The sequence below is a fragment of the Lontra canadensis genome, unplaced genomic scaffold (assembly GCF_010015895.1).
Source record: "Lontra canadensis isolate GAN:19392208 unplaced genomic scaffold, GSC_riverotter_1.0 scaffold35, whole genome shotgun sequence".
In the NCBI taxonomy this organism is placed as follows: Eukaryota; Metazoa; Chordata; class Mammalia; order Carnivora; family Mustelidae; genus Lontra; species Lontra canadensis.
The window spans coordinates 8473849-8497087 of NW_022631029.1; the positions used below are offsets into that span (position 1 = coordinate 8473849).

The window sequence follows — 23239 nt, forward strand, 5'->3', positions numbered from 1 at the left end:
TTGATTATTTACTTACTTGCTTACTCATTTGTTTGTTTATATTTTGCCTCTTTGTTTTTGACCCAAATGACTCCTAGAGCAGGAGAGTTTTGTGGAGACCCTAGTAGACAAGTCTGGGAGCTAAGTTGATGAAATTATCTTGAAGACTGCAAGTTTTCTTTCATAATAACAAGAGGCATTTGGTAGAAGAACTGAGATCTTATTTTAAAATACACCACAGACTAGCAGGGAGTGGTGCTGGAGGGGGTGGAATATATTCTCAGCGCCAGATACCTTTGAAACAATCGAGTTGCTGTATGTCGGGGCCTGGTCTAGAGTGTATTGTGTTCCTGGAGCAGAGTTCATCTGGAGACCCTGTCTCCGGCTAGCTCTGAGCCTGGTGGGTTAGGCTGAGTGAAATACAGGCCAGCCATGCTGCTTCAGAGAGCACAAATAAGACTTGAGCAAAGTGCTCTTTGTGTCCTCTTAGGAAGTGACAGACAAACTGGTCAGGTAGTAAAAAATTTTCTTTATTTATTTATTACAGAGAGAGAGACCATGAGCCAGGGAGACAGAGGGAGGAGGAGAAGCGCTAGCTCCCCCAGAGCAGGGAGCCTGACATGGGGCTTGATCCCAGGATCATGACCTGAGCTGAAGACAGATGCTTAACCAACAGACAGACACCCAGATGCCCCATGAAAAATATCGCTAAGGAGCATTTCAGAAAAAAAATGTTTGTGCTTTCATCTAGATAAGGAAAGGTATCAAGATGAAGTATTAGCTGAGAGTGCAATGTCTCCTTGCCCCTCAACTTTAAATTGGACCCTGAAGTAAGATTCTGTTTCTAGTGGAGCTCCCATTATGATCTCATCTCCTTGCTGCTCAGAGAGTGACTTAGATCCTGTTCTGTGAAAAGTCAGTCTATGGCTCTTGGCTAGCACAGTCGGTTAAGTGTCCGGCTCTTGGTTTCTGCTCAGGTTGTGATCTCAGGGTCGTGAGATCGAGCCCTGTATCAGCTCTGCACTCAACATGGATCCTGCTGAAGACCTTCTCCCTCAAATAAATAAAAACAAATTTTTAGGATTTTATTTATTTGCCAGAGAGAGAGAGAGACAGAGAGAGCAGAAACACAGGCAGGAGGAGTAGGAGAGGGAAAGGAGGCTTCCCCCTGAGCAGGAGCCCGACATGGGGCTCAATCCCAGGACCCTGAGATCATGACCTGAGCCGAAGGCACACACCCAACGACTGAGCCACTCAGGCATCCCTCAAATAAATAAATCTTCAAAAAAGAAAAAAAGAGAAGAAAAGAAAAGCCAGTCTAACAGAGGGTATAGAGATCACTGAACAGAGCTACTACAGAGTTGTCACAGAGCATTCTGTGTGCTTCCCTTAGGATTTCTTCCTCTACTTCCCCCCCTTCCTCCCTCTCCTCTTTCTGCTTCATTTTAGTTTTGGCCTTTGCAAACACTGAGTTTTCCAAGATATTTGAACTATAACATATATCCTTGCACCAGAAAGAATGAACCTGGCTGCTTTGCAAAAGATTTCTATAAAAACTACCCTTTTACACTAAGAGGCTCGACATACATCTGTTTTAAACCTGTTATTTGGTTCCTCTTGCTTTACTCTTTCTGCAAGTCCATTTGATTGCTGGGTTGTTGAAACTGCTGGTAGCAGCTGCTTACTGACAGCTCTCTTTGTCTTAGGCGCTGTGCCTTAGAGTAATTGTAGTGCTTGGAAAACACAAAGACCACTGGAGCAGACCCTTTTGGGGGATTGGCAGCGCTATCAGGGAGCAGGGTCTTTATGTTAGTCTCTCTAAGAAAATCCCTATGGGGCCATTGCCTGCGAATTTCTTTAGACTTTATGCATCTTTTGATCAGAAGCCACCTCTTCAGTGTGGTAGCTGTTATGAGTTGGCTGACTCGCTGGAGGCGTAGAAGGAAGAGCAAGCAGTATGGCGAAAAGAAAACCTGACTTTTGGTTCAGTGTGTGTTGCTCAGGAGCTCTGAGATCTTGGGCAGGCTGTTCCATGTATCCCAGCCATACTTCCCCATGTGCAGGTTAGGTTTTATGTATGCCGTGCTTGTGAGGATTGAGCCAAGTGACATTTGTGAAGAATGCCTTTGTAAACTGTAACTGCCTTGTGAATAAAGATTACTATCTCTGATAAACAGTACCAGTTCTCAGCCACCAGTAGCCTGACTCTCCCATCCTGTGTTTGGAAGAAGCACAAATCTGTGAGGAGGGATTGCTGATATTTCAGCGTGAGTTGTATTCATGAGGCTCACATACCTTCTCCCTGCTTTTTGATCCTGTCTCTCTCCATGTTTCAATGGGATGACCTGTTCTGTCACACAGCAACCATGCTCTCAGGACAAAATGTGATTGTGACCGTGCTTGTGTTGGGAGATCATCAACAAACATGCCAACCTCCTGGCCGGAAATGTTCTTCCCTTCCTATTGCTCTTGTACCTCCCCAGTACCTTAAGAAAGGATTCTTGGGGTTTCGTTATGAGCCAGCTGGACCATGTGGTAGAGTCATGATTCTCTGACCCAAGTCCTTTTCACAGGTTGGCAGTCACAAAATGAAGTTATCAAGTCTCCAGGAGCAGCAGCTGGAAAGGGAAATGGAAATGTGGATATTGAGTTCAGCTGCCCTCAGACCCAGAGTGTGCTCCTCTCTAGTGTCCCTGAGGTGGAGGATAAGGACTTGACTGGCTTTACTCTCCAGGAATGCAGTTACCTCTAGCTTTCTGCAGCTTTACATTAAGACCCCTGGGGATATACTTAGGAATAACTATATGTAACTTTGTCAAGTGAGGGCTTTGGGCCTGGGAGATACATTTTAGCAGGTTTTGATCTAATTTATGCCTATCTAACACTTTTTTTTTTTTTTAAGATTTCATTTATTTATTTGACAGAGATCACAAGTAGGCAGAAAGGCAAGCAGGGGTGGGGGAAGCAGGCTCCCCACTGAGCAGAGAGCCTGATGCGGGGCTCGATCCCAGGACCCTGGGATCATGACCTGAGCCAAAGGCAGAGGCTTTAACCCACTGAGCCACCCAGGCTCCCCTCTATCTAACACTATTGAGAAAGAAGGTGTCTCTGGTTTTATTTTCAAATATCTGATGCCTCTTTAGGAGCCAGACCTGGTTAATCAGACTCATGGTCTTCGTGGTACCTTTGCTTTAGTAGCTTAATAATCCAGTAATTCAAATGATGAATAAAAATCCTCATGTGTGAAGTTGGTAGATAATAAACAATTAAAAGTGGACAACTAAAAATGATGAAATCATTCATTAATGACTTACTAATTTATTATTAATATTTATCCAGCTCATTTATTAATCCACCTCTCCACAGTTTGCTTCCCTAGGAGACACTGGCAGATCTTTACCCTATGAAATCTGAAGAAAGGGCCTGGCCAGGATAGGGAGGATCACAGTGTATGTCACCCGTGCTGGGTATATGTGAGCAACTTAAGTGTTATAGCAGCTGGGGAAGCAAATCATAGATAAGCCTGATTGCTGTCACTCAGGTGATTTCTCTGTTTACTCTTACTAAAACAATTGGCTGTTCTTTTTTTTTTTTTTTTTTTTTTACGATTTTATTTATTTAGTTGACAGACAGATGACAAGTAGGCAGAGACGCAGGCAGAGAGAGGAGGAAGCAGGCTCCGTGCGGAGCAGAGAGCCCAATGATGGGCTTGATCCCAGGACCCTGGGATCATGACCTGAGCCGAAGGCAGAGGCTTCAACCCACTGAGCCACCCAGGCGCCCCCAATTGGCTGTTCTTAATGGTGATGTTAAAAGCGTTTCATATTCTTTAGCAGTGGTTTCCTGGCAGCCTTATGTCTAGCCCTGTGCGGATTGAAAAGAAAAGAAAGCCGTCCTAGCGGTAGGGGACTCTGAAGGATTGGAAATCATTGCCTTTGAGAGGGGAAGGCAATCTTCTCAAAGTTGATATGTTAATGAGTGCTCCTGGCAGGAGTTTCCTGCCCTGGACGGAAGTCATCCATGGTTCCTGGAGCGGCGGCATAATCGTTACCCTAGAGTATAAAGACTCCTTGCCTTGGGAATTCCTGAGTATACTGACACCTCCAAGTGGTGAAATAAAAATTTGTGAATGATTGTGTTCATAGTAGTGCCTCGTGCCAGTGGCACTGTTCAATCTTCAAACGGCAGCCCACACATTTTGTGGCCAGGGTATACAGATGCGCACTATGACAGTAGTACCTCCCTCCAGAGCCACTATGTGCTGAGCACTCCAGTCTTCCAGGGATAGTTGGATCCATTCAGTCTTTTGTTCCTTCCACAAGCACTTAAGTTCCTTTTCTGTACCAAGTGTTGTACTTGTTACTGACAATAAAAGGTCAGAAAGATTTAGCTTGGACACTAAGATCTGGCCCAGCATTTGACAACTAAGTGCTAGCATAAAGACACAGGTTCTGACCTGCAGTGACCAATTCCTGTGAAAGCTTAGTCTTTTAGTAGATTGAAATGGTTGTGAAATATTACCTGACAGGCAAGTGAGGCGAAATGAGTGGCTTTTGATCTGTCTAGTCTCACCTGCTGATTGATGCTAGTCCTTTTTTTTTTTTTAGCACTTAGGAGTCAAAATACATTTATTGAGCCCTCACTATATTTCATGCTAAGCTCTTTACATGTATTAACTTAATCTTCATAACCACCTTATGAAACAGGTACTGTTATCCCTACTTTACAAATGAGGAAACTGAAGCACATAGAAGTTAATAAGGTCCTTTCTTGTTGGAGGTCATGAGGTGGAGGCAAGATTCAAACTTAGGGAAACTGACCCAGAGTCCATGTTCTTAAATGATGTGATATACTGCCTCTAGGTAGAAGGGTACCGTCCTTACCAATGTCCTGTATGGGAGAGCTTGGCAGAGTGATAGTCCCCTGACCTCCCTGCCTGCAGAGTTCTTCTCTTTCCTGGAGGGGTTTCCAAGAGCAGATTGCTTGTCCTTCATACAGAGTGGGAGGTGATGAATGCCGTAGTAGGTTCCTTATCTACAGCCCACATGTGAATCTGGCTCTGCTTTTCGCCATCTGGGTGACCTTGGCTCCAAGCATGTTTCCTCATCTGTGAAGTGGAGATGATGATACTATTTTATGGGATCATCAAGGGATTAAGTAAGATCACATACTTAACCATTTCTGGCTCTGAGTAAGCGCTTAATAAATGATAGCAGATTTTTATTATCATCATCTTCTAGCCTGAGAACAAGCCACGAAACAATTTCTCAGAGACCAGAATCTAGGACCTAGGTAGGTGGGCAGATTTCCTTTGGTTTTGACAAGACAATAATTTTATTCTATGTATTTTTCTTGACTCTTTTGGTGTGAAAAGCAGAGAGGTAAAGCATTATTTGACAGATGTATGGATTCAAGCAAGAAACTGAGGTCCAATTGCAAAGAAATGCCTTGTAGAACTCAGAGCCCTGTCTGAGGAGACACAGAGGACCCTAGAGGGCGGAGAATGAACACAGCGCAGGGGCTAGTTCCAGAGTCGCATCCTCGGTTAGTTCACTTACCAGTGTGGGTGAGGGTCTCTTGTCAGTAGGCAGAGATTTTTTTTTCCTCTGCTCTAACACGGATCTGCTGGCTAGTGTTTAATAACCTTACTTTTTCTTGATGTGAAATAGAATTTGTGACTTTTCCAAAATGCAGAGGCAAAGGAGCTCTGTAACCGCAAGTTTATTGAGCCTTTTTCCCCCACCTGTTCCTGTGCCAGACTTCCCCAAAGTGCTTATTTGCCAATGGTTGCTCCTCACATCTCATGGCTAGCTCACTCTGCAGGCTCCACGCCAGAGTGATGCTGCTGCCGCCGCCGCCAGCACCTCCGCTGCCACCATTGGCCACTCAGGTTCCTGCCATAAGGATGGGACCTGCTGTGAAGCTTCACCTTCCTCCTTTCTGCCTGTCATCAGGGTTGTACCTCTTTCTCCTGGGGCTTTTGCCATGCAGCCAGTGTTCTAAAGAAAGTTTTCAGGCACCACAGTTAAGAGCCCTACCTACCTCTCCAAGGAGATTTGAGTTAGCCATGGACAAGAAGATGATTGAGAGGGCTCCTGTGCCTCTGTGCTGCAGAAGGAAGAGTTTGCCTCTGATAGTGTGCTAGCTCCAAGTCAGGTGGGGGGCTTGCTGGGACTCGTGAGAGTGCGCTGCGTGACCTCTGGAGAAGTAGACTCGGCCTAACCTGCCCAAGGACAGCGCCCTGACCCACAAGAGCCGAGGCTGAAGACTGATCTCACCTTCTCCCACGCCCTTTCCCTAAGCTTGAGCTTGCTCTGCCACACTGCCCCAAGTCTGTGGCTTCAAACAGCCATTTCCTTTTGTCGATAAATAGGTTCATTCTTTGTAAAATGTTTCAGCTTGGGGACTGGAAAGGCTCACTGTGCCTTCCTGTCTCTCTTTTTCTCTGAGGGTTGATGTTGATGGCTTCTGTCTTTGTCTTCACAGGGGACTCTAATGATCCATGACAAAGAGGTCACCCTTGAGTATATACCAGGCCCAGATTTTTGGTACTGCAAACGGGTAAGTGCCAAGAATTCTGTTCCTTAGAGGTAAGGATCCAGCCTCACAGCTCCTCTGTGTCTCCAGGAGTACCCCCTGGTCGTATGCATTGCCAAGGGCAAAGCTCTTCTACCTTAGTTCACTTCAGATGAACGGAGGGTGAGGGTAAGGCCAGCCACCATTCATGCTTCCCAGCTGCTGCCTGTGGCCAGAGGGTTCTGGGCCTATTGGAGGCATTTTCTCAAGGGACATACACCATGCTTTTTAATTGATTATTGATTGCATTGACTTACAGCCTCTCCTTGGTGATGCTTCCTGAGGGTGGTTATAGGGGATTAGTATTGGGAGAGGTTGGATCTATGAGAGGTGCACACTTTTTGGATATTATAGGTTTCCAAGGATATAGAACTTCATGGCATTTTACCTCTCTTAAAGTCTAATAGTCTTCTAGAATGGCATATTTAAAGATTTTAGGCTATATTCTTCAGATTTGATTTATCTGAGAGAGAGAGCATGCGGTGGCGGGGGGTTGCCGAGGGAGAAGCAGACTCACCGCAGACCAGGGAGCACAATATAGGGCTCAGTACCAGGACCCTGGGGTCATGACCCAAGCTAAAGGCAGATGCTTAACTGACTGAGCCACCCAGGTGCCCCTAGGCTATACTCTTACTGGAAGTCCAGCTGGCTTGCAAATGAGCATGAAAATAAAATTTGTCATTTTTCATTGCTGCTACTTAGTTTCAGAAATAATTATGAAGAATTTATAAAATTTCTGAACCATGATTCATTAAAAGTTCATTATAGAACTTGATAAAACTCAGTAAAAACTTTAGCTTGACATTTTGTTAGTCTCAGTGAAATATCATTTATATAGCTGTGGTTGTCATTAGCCAAAGCACTCATATATCATGGTGTCATTTTAGGAAAACGTTTAACTTTTTAGGGCGCCTGGGTGGCTCAGATGGTTAAGCATCTGCCCTTGGCTTAGGTCATGATCCTGAGGTCCTGGGATCGAGCCTCACATCAGGCTCCCTGCTCGGTGGGGAGCCTGCTTCTCCCTCTCTCTCTCTCTGTCTCTCATGACTAAATAAAATCCTTTAAAAAAATAAAAAAAAAATTTTAATTGTGTTAAAATACACATAACATTAAATTTATCATTTTAGGGACACCTGGGTGGCTCAGTGGGTTAAGCCTCTGCTTTCGGCTCAGGTCATGATCTCAGGGTCCTGGGATCGAGTCCCGCATCGGGCTCTCTGCTCGGCAGGGAGCCTGCTTCCCCTTCTCTCTCTCTGCCTGCCTCTCTGCCTACTTGTGATTTCTGTCTGTCAAATAAATAAATAAAATCTTTATAAATAAATAAATAAATAAATTTAGCATTTTAACAATTTTAAAACACATAATTCACTGGCATTAAGTACATTCACAGTGTGGTACAACCACCATCGTGTCTAGTTCTAGAACTTTTTATCACTTCAAAAGGAAACCCTGTATCTATTGAATAGTCACTCCTTAGTCTCCTTTCCCTCATTTCCTAATAAACCACTAATCTTTCTATCTCCATGGATTTGCCTGTTTTAGACATTCATGTAAGTGGAGTCATAGAACATTTGACCTTTTGTGTCTGCCTTTGTTTAGCAAGCATGTAGTCAGGGTTTGTCCATGTTGTCTTGTGTATCAGTATGCCACTCATTTTTATGGGTGAATAATAATATATGGCTATACCACATTTTGTTTATCCATTCGTCATTTTATGGACATTTGGGTTGTTTCCACCTCTTGTCTGTTATGAATAAGACTGCTGTGACCATTCATGTACAAGTTTTTGCCTGAACACACATTGTCAAATCATATGGTACTTTTATGTTTTAACTCTTGGAAGAATCACCAGGCTATTTTCCAGAGACAGCAGCTGCACCATTTTACATTCCAACCAGCAACGTATGAGAGTTCAAATTTATGCATGCCCTTGCCAACATTTGTAATTTTAACCCTTTTTAAATTTTTTTTTTATTTTTAAGTAATCTTTACATCCATTGTGGGGCTCAAATTCACGGCCCCAACATCAGGGGTGACACACTTTACCAACTGAGCCAGCCAGGCACCCCAGCCCTTTTTTTGGTAACAGCTATCCTAAGTGGGTATAAAATAGTATCTCATGATTTTAATTTGCATTTCCATAGTAACTAATGATGTTGAACATCTTTTTTTTGTATTTGTTGCCACTTTTGTATCTTCTTTGGAGAAATGTTCATTCAACTACTTTGCCCATTTTTAATTGGGTCATTTGTCTTTTTGTCGTTAAGTTATAAGAGTTCTTTATACTGGATTCTGGATATAAATTCCTAATCAGATATGTGATTTGCATTTATTTTTTCCCATTCTGTATGTTGTCTTTTACCTTCTTACCATGTTTTTTGCACAAAAATTAATTTTGATAAAGTCCGATTCAGCTGTTGTTTTCTTTTGTTGCTTGTACCTTTGGTGTCAGGAAACAATTGCCAAATCCGCGGTGATGAAGATTTACCCCTGTCTTTTCTTCTAAGAATTTTATAGTTTGAGCTTTTATATTTAAAGCTTTTATCTGTTCTGAGTTAATTTTTGTTCATGCTATGAGGTAAAGGGCAGCTTCATTCTTCAGCATGTGTGTATCCTCTTGTCCCAGAATCATTTGCTGAATTAACTATTCTTTTCCCATTGAATGGTCTTGCACCCTTGTTGGAAAGCAGTTGACCAGAGATCTGTAGGTTTATTTCTGTAGACACTCAGTTTTATTCTGTTGTTGTATATTTTTATCCTTACATTAGTACCATGCTGTTTTGATTATTGTAGCTCTGTCATAAGTTTTGAAATTGGTAAGTATGTCTTTCAACTTTGTTCTTTTTTAAAGTTCTTTTAGCTATTGAGTGTCTTTTACAATTCCATATAAATTTGAGGGTCAGCTTTTCCATTTCTACAAAAAGACCATTAGGATTTTTATAACATTTAATATTTTAATAGTGATTGCCTCTACAGTTTGAGATTATGGGTGATTTCCCCCCTCTTATACTTTCTGTATGAGCCATAATGCACATGTATTGTTTCTTTTATAATCAGGGATGGAGGGAGCCAGAATTAAAGAGACAATTTTGAACTCAATTTTTTTTTTAAGGTTAATTTACTTGTTTTCAAGAGAGAGTGAGCATATGAGCAGGGAAAGGGGCAGAGAGAGGGGGGCACCTCAAAGATCATGATCTGAGCTGAAACCAAGAGTTGAATGCTCAACCAGCTGAGCCACCCCCGCACCCCAAACTCTGCTTTCTCTTAACTGGCAGAGAGCGAATTTTGATATCTGATGTAAAAATTACATAGCTATTGCCAAAACTGTTGCTTGAAAGAACAGAATGGCTTAGTTACATTGTCCCCTAAGATGACAAGCCACTTGCTTAGCTGTCTCAGGGGTACTTGTAATTTCTGCACTTGTTTGGAAGGAGTGCACCAGCCCTGCATATGTGACCTTTGACCTGATGTGGAAGCTGCCAAAAAAAAATATTTATGGCAGTATTATTTGTAATGTCCTAGAAATGGAAACAACAAAAAAATCCATCAACTGATGAATGGATAGACCAACAACATGCAGTACAGCACTCCGGTGGATGTTATTTGGCAGTTAAAAGGAATGAATGGGGCTCCTGGGTAGTGCAGTCAGTTGAGCCTCCGACTCTTGTTTTGGCTCAGGTACATGATCTCAGTCTTGTGAGATCAAGCCCTGCATCAGGCTCCTTGCTAAGGGCAGAATTTGCTTAAGATTCTCTCTCCCTCTGGCCCTCCTGCTTGTGTGCACACGCACGTACCCTCTCTCTTTCCTCTCTCTCTCAAATAAATAAATCTTTAAAATAAATAAAAAGGATTGAAGTGCTGTAACATGCAAAAACATGGATAAACTTTGAAAATACTATGCCAGACACAAAGCACCTTATATTGCACTGTTCCATGGGACTGGTGGTGAGAGTGCAAAATGACTCCACGAGGTTCATTTTTGGGTCAATGAAAATATTCTAGGGGTGCCTGGGTGGTTCAGTGGGTTAAGCCTCTGCCTTCAGCTCAGGTCATGATCCCAGGGTCATGGGATCAAGCCCCGCATCAGACTGTCTGCTCAGCGGGGAGCCTGCTTCTACCTCTCTCTCTGCCTGACTGTGCCTATTTGTGTGCTCTTTGTCAAATAAATAAATAAACTCTTTAAAAAAAAATATTCTAAAGTTAGATTGTGGTGATGGTTGCACTCTGTATATACTGGAAATCATTGGGGGTGCTTGGGTGGCTTAGTTGGTTAAGTATCTGACTCTTGGTTTCAGGTCAGGTCATGATCTCGGGGGTCATGAGATAGAGCCCCGCACCGGGCTCCACTTTCAGCGTAGGAGTCTGCTTGAGTTTCTCTGTTTTCCTCTACTCCTCTGCCCCTTCCCCCCTCAAATAAATAAATAAATCTTAAAAAAAAAAAAAAAAAAAAGTAGGTTAAGCCCCTGGCTTTGGCTCAGGTCATGATCTCAGGGTCCTGGGATCGAGGCCCGCATTGGGCTCTCTGCTCAGCGGGGAGCCTGCTTCCCCCTCTCTCTTTCTGCCTCCTGCCTACTTGTGATCTCTCTCTCTCTCTCTGTCAAATAAATAAGTAAATAAATCTTTAAAAAAAAAAAAAGAAACAGGTGAACATTATGGTTCATTATGGAACATTAAACCAAGGTTAGGATCTTGACTTCACCATTTACAACTCTTCTGTAGTAGCAAGCAGCTTCTAAATCCCAGAGACTTAAGTCCATTTAAATGGACAGACATATACTTCATGGGTCATTGCTTCTGTTTTGCTCCATGACCTCTCATTCTGGGACCCACCTGGAAGGAGCAGTCCCAATGTGGCACTGCTATCCCCCTGCCTAAGGGAGAGAGCTCATGCTCCCAGCCAATGGTTCTTAGAGCTTCTGCCAGGCCATGTTCACTCACACTCTGTTGGCCAAAGTGAGACACGGCCAGAGTTGCCCATGGAGAGGGAAGTGCACTCATCCTGCAGGGAGGCACCATGGTTGCTGGACAGTGGGCAGGGCTGTGCCTATGATTCTGCCACTCACCGATATGGGACCAAGGAGATAGTTGATTATAATGACCTTACTCGAGTACTCTCTCCAGGCCTCAGTTTCATCTTCTACAAAATGAGGAGATAATAGTTGTCTGAATCACTTCAGGTGACGGTTTGTGGAACAGGCCTGGTACCTGGTGTGTGCTCTTTACTCATTAGCTTCTGAACTGCGGTGGTTATTGTTCTCCATCTCCATCTCGCATGCCCTCCTTACTCCCCCTACAAGGTCCTACTCCAGTAGCAGCCTTTTCTTCACAGTTCCTGTTCCTTGGTTTCCTGCCAGCCAGCGCTCTGTCCTCATACTACTTGGAAGCTCACTGGCAAATGTTTAACGTCTTTGGAATTGGGCAGTTTTACCTTTTTATTCATAGGTTCAGACAAGAAAAACTACATTCACATTGCAAAGTGCCTCTTCCCTTGTTTGGGTGAATGAATGTTCCTTTTCCGTTTAACATCCTCAGAAGAGCTGCCAGAGGCACTACTTACGTATCTTCCTCTTCTTTTCTTGCTCCTTATTTGTTTGTATGTTTAAAAATTTTAGTTACTTAACAGAGAGAGAACACAAGCAGGGCGATTGGCAGGGAGAGAGAGAAGCAGGCTCCCTGCTGAACGAGGAGCCTGATACGGAACTCCGTCCCAGGACTGTGGAATCATGACCTGAGCCAAAGGCAGATGCTTAACAGATTAAGCCACCCAAGTGCCCCTCCCTGCCCCTTTTTTAATCAGTGTTTGAGAAAGGGGCGTTGGCAGTTGAATTACCAGCTCCAGCCCAGCCTGAATGGGGCTGAAGTTCAGGACCGATGTTGGATGCAACTGTGAGGGGCAGTGGCTTTGGGGCAGTAGTATTGTATAAACCATTTCACAATCTAGTTTTCTTAGTTAAATTTATTTCCTGTAGAAATCCGTGTCCCCAGCAAAGGCATTTGGGACTGCTCCAGGATCCACGTGCCCTGTTAGAAGGTAGCTGTCGAACAGCAGCTCACCTCATTCTATCTGCCAGCTGTGATGAGTGGGGGGCGGACATCAGATTTGTTCGGCTTTATGGTGATCTGGGATATGGCTTATTTCTTTCATGTTTGGCAGGTGCTGATGTGTTGAATAAACACAAGATTTTTTTTAATGTTTTTGGTCAAATTGAAGTCTTTCCCTTTCCCATGCAGTGTAAGGCCAGCGTAGCTGGACACCGATCTTCATGTTCAGTCTGCAAGTGCCCAAAGGAAGGTGAGTGATGGTAGAGGTGGTGGTGGTAGTTTTGTGTATTGATCAAAACAAAGCTCATGCTCTCTTTGGCTTTTAAGAGTGGTCATCCCTAAATACAAGTTGATCTATAAAGCTCTTAGAAGTACAATGCGATCTCTAACTTTGTGTTACCTGTTAGTGAATGATACTGGATCTCAGTTCCACCAGGGGAAGGAGATGGGTTGCTAGATCCTCACATTGAGGGAACTAAATGGGCAGCTGACCAGAGGTCAGAAGTAGTGTTATTTAGAATACATTTAAGGATGTGAGGTTGAGAAAGAATCTCCGTGGCATTCAGCCATGTGACCCTTATCCCCTACTGCTTTGTAGTTACTGAGAATCATCTGTTATCAGGGTCGTTTTCTTATTTACGCTCTATATAAATATTTCAGGATCTTCAACAGAAAAATATTTGTTAAAGTAACAGTAAAAAATGAACAAGAGAAAATAATCAGGATTATATGTTGTTTGTATTTTTTATTTTATTTATTTATTTATAAGATTTTATTTATTTATTATGTCAGAGAGAGTACAAGCAGGGGGAACAGCAAGCAGAGGGTGAAGCGGGCTTCCCACTGAGCAAGAAGCCTGATGTGGGACTTGATCCTAGCACCCTGGGATCATGAGCTGAGCCGAAGGCAGATGCTCAACCAACTGAGCCACCCAGGCATCCTGGGTATATGTTGTTTTTATAAAGGAATAAACCTACCAGCTTCTCAGTCACTTAACTTTAAGTCAGTTTCTGCAGAGAACCTTTAGATAGGCAACCTTGAAGAGTCTGTCAAAGGCATCTAACAACAGTCCTATAGCAATGACTTTTTTTTTTAATTTTTGAAGATTACTAATTTATTTATTGACAGATAAAGCAAGTGCACAAGCAGGGGGAGCAGCAGAGAGAGAGGGAGAAGCAGGCTCCCTGCTCAGCAGGGAGCCCAAGCCCAGGACTCTGGGATCATGGCCTGAGCCAAGGCAGACGCCCAACCAGCTGAGCCACCTAAGCCACCCAGGTGCCCCAGCAATGACTGTCATATGCCTGTTTTTGATATTACCCATTCAGGAGAGCTAGGGCATGACCATAAAATACAGTTCAGTGTGGGGCGCCTGGGTGGCTCAGTGGGTTAAAGCCTCTGCCTTCAGCTCAGGTCATGATCCGGGGTCCTGGGATCCAGCTCCACGTCAGGCTTTCTGTTCAGCAGGGAGCCTGCTTCCCATCCTCTCTCTCTCTGCCTACTTGTGTTCTCTGTCAAATAAATAAAATCTTAAAAAAAAAAAAAAAAACAGTTCAGTGTAGGGATCCAGGTAGCCTTCTAAAGGACCTATTTGTTCCAAGTTTAGAACTTAGTATGTCTACAAAGAGTTTCTTAGCTGGGGTTTTGGCGTGCAGTGGAGATCTACTCTCTAGTGAGGACTGTGAAGCAGGTGTTCTGAAAATCTTTAAGGAAGGCTCTAGACACCGTAGAAGCCAACCCAACTTGTGAGAAGTTGAGTAAATAACAGAGATTTTTAGCTTGTATTACTTCAGATTAGGCAGAATTGTGTGTTTTTTCCCTGAAGAAGGACTTCTTTCTCTGTGTATTCTAACAAATGAATGGCTGGTTTATAAATACCCTTGGGTGCCCTGCCACTAAGTTAGGGCTGACACAGCTTTAACCTGGAAACATGTAAAGCAGGTGTTCACTAGTTGCTTATCACTGCTGTTAAGTTATCTCTACATTGGTCCTGTAGAATGTATTTTTTTGAACTGCCTGGCTTCCTTTGAACCCTTCAAGAATGAATTCATTGCAAAAATATGTTCCTAATTAATTGGACAAATTGTCCTGCTATAGAAAGAGATTTAGAATGAATCATTTATATTTTGAAGGACATTTGCTCGTTATACTTCTTTGCAAATGAATGAGCTATATACAGTTAGGTCTATTAGCTTCCCTAGAGAAGAGGGCACCTGGGATCTTACAGAATTTGAGGTGGCTGTTTTAGTACCATAACACTGGAAGAAGGAAGCTCCTAGTTGGGATACATGTTTCTACCAAACTTCTGGCAAGGGTCATACCTTTGGTAATTTTGTTCCCAAATCTGTTCTTAATCATTGGTTTAAATAGGCCCAGCATCTCATGAAGGATTTCTTATATTTAAATGTTTAGGAAGTGATAGAAAACTCATAAGATGAAATTTAAATACTTGAGTGGCTACTTTGAGCTATTTCATGTGCTTTCTCATTGGCCTGGCTTAAAATCTATTAGAGGACTTTTTTGTAGGTACTTCTGAGACTATTAAAAGCATTCTATGAGTATTTGGTAGCAGGTAAGGAGGAATCACAGCAGTAATGTTTTTGGGATGAAACCTGCTGGAGATTCTCTTTCTGTTTCTGTTCCTATAGTGACAGAAGCCAAGCAAGAATTAATAACCTATCCTCAGCCTCAGAAAACATCCATACCAGCACCATCAGAAAAACAACCCAACCAGTCCCCAAGGTCAGCTGATAAGGAACCTGAACCCAAGAAGAGAGAAGAAGGACAAGAACCACGCTTGGGACATCAAAAGAGAGAAGGAGAAAGGTATCTGCCTCCTCGAAGGGAAGGGCTCACCTTCCGAAGAGACCGAGAGAAGGAACCATGGTCTGGGGAGACACGCCAGGATGGGGAGAGCAAAAGTAAGTGATTTGTCAGGGCACGAACCAGCCTGTGACCACCGCAGTTCGAGTATAAGTGGCCTGTTTTGTGGTTAGGTATCGGGTATTTCCCACACCCTAGTAAAACTGCTCAGCCTGATTGTGGAGGCTCTTGCTTTCTGCAGGCATTGCTGTAACCAGTCAGAGGAACTTGCATCCTCCAAATAGCAAATTGCTATTCAAATGCAGCAAGACATCATTTTAGTATTTTAGTATTGGCGAAGAAATATTTGAAGTGTATGACCCAGCATTGTTTTATAGAATCAGCCTTGCTAGAGCAGAGTAGCATCTGCAGTAAAAAAGGACAATCAGGCTCTGAGGGCTTTGAAAGTTAACCTTTCTCTCTTTCTTTGCTCCTCCCATTCGTATGTGGTTCGTTCAGCAATTATGCTAAAGCGCATCTATCGTTCCACTCCACCTGAGGTCATAGTGGAAGTGCTGGAACCCTACGTCCGCCTTACTACTGCCAATGTCCGTATCATCAAGAACAGAACCGGCCCCATGGGCCACACTTATGGCTTTATTGACCTCGACTCCCATGCGGTAAGTTTCCTCTGCCTTGGAATGGCCAAGGGACAGCTGGCTATAGAAACCTCAAGAAGGTTTGAAGAGCTTCCTTATCATTGGAATGCTCATGTGCTACCTGGTATCAAAAACCCTCTTGTTCTTTCCTTTAGGTGTAATGGTCATTCAAAGGAGGGAACTGCAAGTTAGAACTCTGGGGCACCTGGGTGGCTCACTGGGTTAAAGCCTCTGCCTTCGGCTCAGGTCATGATCCCAGGGTCCTGGGATCGAGCCCCACATCAGGCTCTCTGCTAAGCGGGGAGCCTGCTTCCTCCTCTCTCTGCCTGCCTCTCTGCCTACTTGTGATCTCTGTCTGTCAAATAAATAAAATAAAAAATAAAAAAAAAAAGAACTCTGAGCATTTTTCTAGATTTGGTTTTGTCTTTTGGTATTTACAATGTCCAATTAAAATAACATGAGAACTTAGTTACTTGTGAAGAATCTCTGTACTGAACCTTGCAAGCTTTAGTAAATTTTCTAGTTTTTTAAATTTGTTTTGCTCAGCCATAAATGATTTTATATTTGATGGTAACAGGACATTTTCTCTTTTTCCTTAAAATGTTTTTTAAGAGACTCCTGTGGCTTGAATTTTTAGTTGTGGGGCCCTTTTCTATGGAAATAACATGAAAGTAGTAATGAAAATCATTGATATTTTTCTTTTTTTTTCTTTTTTTTTTTTTTTTAAGATTTTTATTTGAGAGAGAAAGGGCATGAGTTTGGGTGGGGGTGGCAGAGGCAGAGGGAGAAGCAGCCTCCCCACTGAGCAGGGAGCCCGACGGGGGGCCTGATCCCAGGACCCTAGAGCCCTGGGGTCATGTCCTGAACCAAAGGCAGATGGTCGGGGCACCTGGATGGCTCAGTGGGTTAAAGCCTCTGCCTTTGGCTTAGGTCATGATCCCAGGGTGCTGGGATCGAGCCCCACATCTGGCTCTCTGCTCAGCAGGGAGCCTGCTTCCCCCTCTCTCTCTGCCTCCCTCTCTGCCTACTTGTGATCTCTCTATCAAATCAATAAGTAAAATCTTTTTTAATTAAAAAAAAAAAAGGCAGGTGGTCAATTGACTGAGCCACCCAGGTGCCCCTCGTTGGTATTTTTTAGATTCATGTTCAGAAGTCACAAGAGACTTCGTAAACTGTATTTTTGATGCAGTGAGAGTTGCAGCCTAAAAGAAGAGGATTTGAATTTCTGATATCAATACCAGAAACTGATGTCTACTATGATCACTATTCTGATCAGCCCTTCATCTAGAGTTGCCTATTTTTGCCAGTTTGCTCTTACTATTATAATTATAGCCAGAACATATTGTTCAGTAAATTTTTCTTTTGAGAAGGAAAATCTATGTTCCATTCTCTTTCAAAGGACATGGCCTTTTCTCTCTATGTGCTACAATGTGTCTTTGGTTTCCCAGGAAGCTCTTCGTGTAGTGAAGATCTTGCAGAACCTTGATCCACCATTTAGTATTGATGGGAAGATGGTAGCTGTAAACTTGGCCACCGGAAAACGAAGGTAAGGCAGAGGAGTGGGGCTCCTTTGTGAGTCCCCTACTCAAGTTCTTGGGAGGCAACTCCTAAAAGGTAGAGATAGTAAGACATGGTACCTTCCAGTGTGGATTTCTTCAGATATGTGTACATGTTTTCTTTTTCTGAAGCTTGGCTTATTCTGACTCTAGTTGTCTTTTGTTTTTGTTTGTTTGTTTTTTCCTTAAATAGCAGTACTAGGTACTTTAGTGCTTTCCCTCTTCACTGCCTGGTATCTTTGGGTTCCAAATGACACAGTCTTGGATGTGGAGAAAAATCTCGATACATCCTTGCCCCTCGGAATCCTAAGAAAATGCTGTCCTGACTCCCGCACTCCCCTGACCCTGTTCATGCCTCCGGTACCGGGAAATCCGATTCCCCTTCATTCCTGTACTTACCTTGACCCAGGAGTGGTCACTGGGAAGCGGCTGCATGGGAGAGGCAGGCTGGCAAGATGGGGCAGATCGTTCTCTGGCACCTCAGCTCGTTTGCAGTTCTGCTCCGGCAGCAGCTGTGTAGGAGTCTCTGTGCTGCCGGGCCTGCTTGCTCTGGATCTGTTTCTTTCCCTGCAGAATGGGCAAAAGTTAGTTTCTTGGCAAATCTGTAGGGTTAGGCAATTCTCAAATGGCTTTTTGTAGCAGACTCAAGATGTGTTGTGTTATTTGTTGCAGAAATGATTCTGGGGACCATTCTGACCACATGCACTACTATCAGGTAGGCTTCGGGAACTGGGGAGTGCTCTGTCAAAATCCTCAAATGACTGGAAGAGTCATCTTGAATTTTCTCCAGTGGGTGACTGGTAAGGGCTGTCAGAAGTTCCATAATTTTAACTAGCCTTTCTGTGATAGGGTAAAAAGTATTTCCGAGACAGGAGAGGAGGAGGCAGAAATTCAGACTGGGCGCCAGATACAAATCGACAAGGACAACAGTGTGAGTCACTTGTTTTATTTCTATTGCTCTTTTTGGCTTGACTGCTCATTAATTGAGATCTTTGTGGTCACAGAGTTAGCAAGAAATACCGTTGACTGGGGATGCTTATTCAGAGAGCACCATCTGCATGTTCTGTCCTGTGTGGGTTGGCCGGCCCCATGCTTGGGTTGTTCTCAGTCCCACAGCAGGGCTCCACTGGACAGGGACTAACGTTGGCTCTGGTTTTATTCCCGCTAGCATCGTCTGACTGCTACATATATGATTCTGCTACTGGCTACTATTACGACCCTTTGGCAGGAACTTACTATGACCCAAACACCCAGGTGAGTTTTTGGTTTGTTTAACTTTATCAGTGATTCTTTTGAGAAAAGTACCTATAATTTGTTGGTTTGAAGATTTTATTCCCTGGATTTTTGGTTGCTTATTACGTGAAAAGTGGAAAAGTTTAAATCTGATGGAAGTTGAAATACTTCTCCATTTCTGGCAGCTGCTGTTACACTGTCTGTATCTCATGTCTAGCCTGGTGTTTTTTGAAGTCCACATCGTATATTGAGTTGTATTTACTGAGTTGTGTTCATTCAAGATTTACAGATGGTGACCTTTGTGTTAACTGTTGCCTATAGAGAAAATCAGTGCTTTGTGGCATTATAGGTAAGAATAGTGCTGCTCTTGGAAAAATGGACAGTGAGTGGTCTGGATAGGTCCTGGCCCCTGGAGTGGGTTTCAAGATTGTTTGATGCGGTCTCTTCTTAGGTTTGTGAGGGAGAGAGCTGTTCTTTCTTCCAGAAGGGAACTTGTTCCTTAGACCTAGAATTAACTGGGGAAGTGAGATATTCTGTAGACTTAACAGTTTCTAACTGAATTGCAGCAAGAAGTCTATGTGCCCCAGGACCCTGGATCACCTGAAGAAGAAGAGATCAAGGAAAAGAAGTCCACCAGTCAAGGAAAGTCAAGTAGTAAGAAGGAAGCATCTAAAAGAGATGGCAAGGAGAAAAAAGACCGAGGAGTGACAAGGGTAAGAGGACTTGTGAATCTTCCTTACCAGACAATTACAGATTCAGATAAAAGCTTTATAGAGGAGATCTAGGGTTGAGGTGTGAAGTTACCAAAAAAGCAGACAATCCCCTTGCGTCTTACAGCTGGTGGTAACTCTTTCACAAATGCAAAAACTGTGGATGACAGAACAAAGTGACTCAGCTAAACCCTAACACCTGGGCTCCACGTGGTTTCACTTTCCTACACCCCCTCTTCAGTGCTTGACTCTGTATACACATTTCTGTAGGTGTAATTGTAGCAGAGGTTACCATTCTGTATTCTCTGCTCCGTTTATATTTGCTCTTAAGTAGTTTTTCCATAGTTCTATAATACTTAATTATTTATAATTATTTATAATATTTGGATTCAGCTTTTGCCACTTGCTCTTTTTTTTTTTTTCTTTTTTTAAGATTTTATTTACTCGTCAGGATAGAGAGTGCACAGAAGCAGGGGAAACTTCCCAACCGTATTCCCAATCATTTGTAAAATAAGGGTATTAATGCCTATCTGGGAGGGTTGTACTAAAGGCTGAGGACAATAATGCATATAAATGTCTCATCTGGTGCCTGACATATAGTGATCACTCAGTATATACTGAATGTTATGTTTTCAAAGGCTTTTTATTTTGAAATCATTATAGCAGCATTTCAGATACTTCACAAATTAGGAGTTTTTGGAAAATCTGATTAATTTCAACAGGGCTCTTAGCCCAGCTTTTATGAGTATCATATAAGAATTACGGGTTTAATCAGTTTCAGGAAAATGCCACTGAGGGGACAGCCCCCCCAGAGGACGTCTTTAAGAAGCCCCTGCCTCCCACTGTGAAGAAGGAAGAAAGTCCTCCACCAGTAAGGCTAAGCCAACACCCAGGGCTAGGGCTGGAGCTGGGGATAGGGTTGGTTCTGAATGGGAAGGGAAGTTCAAAGGCTGATGTTTCACTTTGGTGTTGGTCCTTTTGTTCTCTCTACCGAACAAACAAGGACTTTCCTTGAGTATGAGCATGAGATAAATGTTCCTGTCTGCTAATAGGCACCCTGCACCATTCCCATCAGACAAGGGAATGTCTGGCCCTTTTTAAGTTACAATCTTGGTCTTGTTAATCCTTCTAAAAGACCCATTTTCCTGGCCCCGATTTTTCCTGCCTTTTGGTGCTGTGTACGAAGCTCAGGTGTGGAGTGCATGTGTGGTCGTTTTTATGGTTTACCTGTCTGGCCAAAGTGAATGATGCTAAAATTACTACCCATTTTTTAGATGCATTAAAGTGATGGTCTCCTCTAATCATGGGTGATTCTGATTAAATGTAAACATGTAGCAATAGTGATCATGCTTTATTTTTTATTTCGATTGATCACAAGCCCATGACCATGCATCATTACTTCACAATTCTATAAACTACTCATAAATACTCTTCCTGTGTCCCATTATTAGTTTAATTCATTGTAGCATCAGTCCTGACCATGCCTTTACCTCGCTCAGGAGCTCAGTGTCTACCTGAGAGCTTATTCTTCATTTGCTTTCAGTCCACCTCCTAAATCCCTTTTGCTGTAGGGGTTACTGTAGCCCTTCATAAAGTTTATCTTTCCTTTTCTCCTGGGTTACGGTAACCTGAGGGATTGCTGCTATCTCTTCCTCTTTGTAACCTGTAACTTCTTAACTCTCCCTGCCTGTCAGTTCTCCTTTCCCTTCTTTCTCTTCACTGTTCTGTTGCTAGAGTCACTTCTGAGGGAATCTTTCTGGTTTTATCTGAGCAATCCAGGAGAAAAGTCAAGCTTGAACATGTTGCTTCCATGGGGGAAATGAGCAGTGTGGTCATTAATCATCATTTTAAGCCCAGTTCACTATTCAAACTAACAGAGAAGAAATGAGATACCCATATTGGAATATCCAGAAAACAGGCCTCACAGTATAGGTTGAGGTTGGTATTAATCTCTGGCCTTCTCCTGTCAGCCTAAGGTGGTAAACCCACTCATCGGCCTCCTGGGTGAATATGGAGGAGACAGTGACTATGAGGAGGAAGAAGAGGAGGAGCAGACGCCTCCTCCACAGCCCCGCACAGCCCAGCCCCCACAGAGGGAGGAGCTGACCAAGAAGGAGAATGAAGAAGATAAACTCACTGACTGGAATAAACTGGCTTGTCTGCTCTGCAGAAGGCAATTTCCCAACAAAGAAGTTCTGATCAAACACCAGCAGCTCTCAGACCTGCATAAGGTATGGGGTAGCGGACCTGACCTTTGAAATGTTGGCCTCTTACCATCGTGTATTACAGTCCAGTGAATCGTTCCTCCACCTTTTGTCAGGAGTTGCTTTGCATTAAGGCTGTGCCCACCTTCTACACCTTGGTGTGTAGACCCAAGGCAGGCAGCCGCGGCTGTGCTGAAGACAGGAGGGGAGGGAGTCATCAAGTAGGAAGCTTGTTTGCTGAGTTTCTCATCATAGCTCTTCCATTAACCTAACAATTGGACTTCAGATAAGCCTCGCCTCTTCTGTGATATTTGGTGGCTTCCTCTGGTTCTGCCTAGTTCTGATACTGTGCAGTTTTCCCAAAGGTGGGTCACATTGTGCCATCTCTTCCTGTGGTGAGTCACTGCTGTAAGCCGGGGCGCAACGTCTGCCGTTGGAGAGTTAACCTGACGCACACTGGCCCTCCCATGTGTCTTCCTGCTCAGATGTACTGGCCAAGGAGCCAAATTCTGGACAAATAAAACCCCTAGATAGACTCTTGTTCTCAGTATAGGGTGATTTATTTCACACTCCTTCTCTAGCAGATGTTGCTAGAGCCGGTGAGGAAATCAGATTTAGACTTTCCTTCAATATAAAGTCCAAAGTCTTTTGTAGATAAAAGCTGAGAAGCTCTGCTTTTGGTAATAGGCCTCCCTCTTCTCCCAGCTGCCTCTGCAGAGTTTCTAGGGGTCTGAGAAGTTCCTCACAATCCCTGTAACAGATTACCTCCCAGGTCCCTTTGACCTCAAATTCTGAGTCATGAGACTGACACATTCAAATTTTAGCTCTTTGGGGGCTCCTGGCTGCCCCAGTCGGTAGAGCATGTGACTCTTGATCTTGGGGTTGTGAGTTCAAGCCCCACATTGGGTGTAGAGCTTACTTTAAAAAAAATTAAAAAAAAAGTTAAAAGGATATATAAAACTAAATAATAATAGATTTCAGCTCTCTGATGAAAATGCTAATAAATGGCTGATGTCAGGAAAGAGGAGCCAGAAATGTGGTGAATCCACGAATTGAACTGACTCTGGGACAGTGGAAAGTGGACTGTAGTACTTTTTTCCTTTCCTTGCAGTGATCCAGTGCAAAGAATCCCCATTCATACTGTACTTGACCCCTTGGGTTTCTTATATATGCTGGAGGGTATTGTGTAGTAGAGCCATGCTCGAGAAGTGTGGGACCCTTAAGGAACACACGACTCTCCAAGCAGTCTTTTTGTTCTTTTAGCACCTTGGGTTCTCCTTTTCGTGTTTTTCTGGGGACTTGAAAAATCTGATAGTGTCCAAGGATGGTGAGTGGTGGTGGTGATGGTGGTGGTAGTGGTAGGAAGATCATGTGGGCATTCAGTTTTCTCCACTGATGTTCTCAGATTCCCCTCTCTCATAATTTTTACTTTAGATAAAAACTTATAAACCAGTTTTGTGTTTTCTGCATTTTTAAAAAAA

At 43.3% G+C, this 23239-nt stretch overlaps 1 protein-coding gene across 7 annotated transcripts in view; it reads left to right on the plus strand.

Annotated features, from left to right (window-relative positions):
* The window catches only part of RBM6 (RNA binding motif protein 6), a 104591-nt gene that overhangs the window by 75786 nt on the left and 5566 nt on the right, over positions 1–23239 (plus strand). For 6 of the 7 annotated variants that reach the window (XM_032868095.1, XM_032868094.1, XM_032868100.1 and 3 more), the window contains 11 exons: positions 6466–6540; positions 12787–12847; positions 15243–15515; positions 15916–16076; positions 17504–17601; positions 18284–18326; positions 18461–18542; positions 18780–18865; positions 19411–19557; positions 20330–20425; positions 21525–21785. In XM_032868095.1, coding sequence (XP_032723986.1) covers positions 6466–6540; positions 12787–12847; positions 15243–15515; positions 15916–16076; positions 17504–17601; positions 18284–18326; positions 18461–18542; positions 18780–18865; positions 19411–19557; positions 20330–20425; positions 21525–21785 — 1383 coding nt within the window. Of the gene's footprint in view, positions 1–5432; positions 5524–6465; positions 6541–12786; positions 12848–15242; positions 15516–15915; positions 16077–17503; positions 17602–18283; positions 18327–18460; positions 18543–18779; positions 18866–19410; positions 19558–20329; positions 20426–21524; positions 21786–23239 lie in introns of those variants that run through there. The other variant, XM_032868098.1, reaches the window with a different exon arrangement.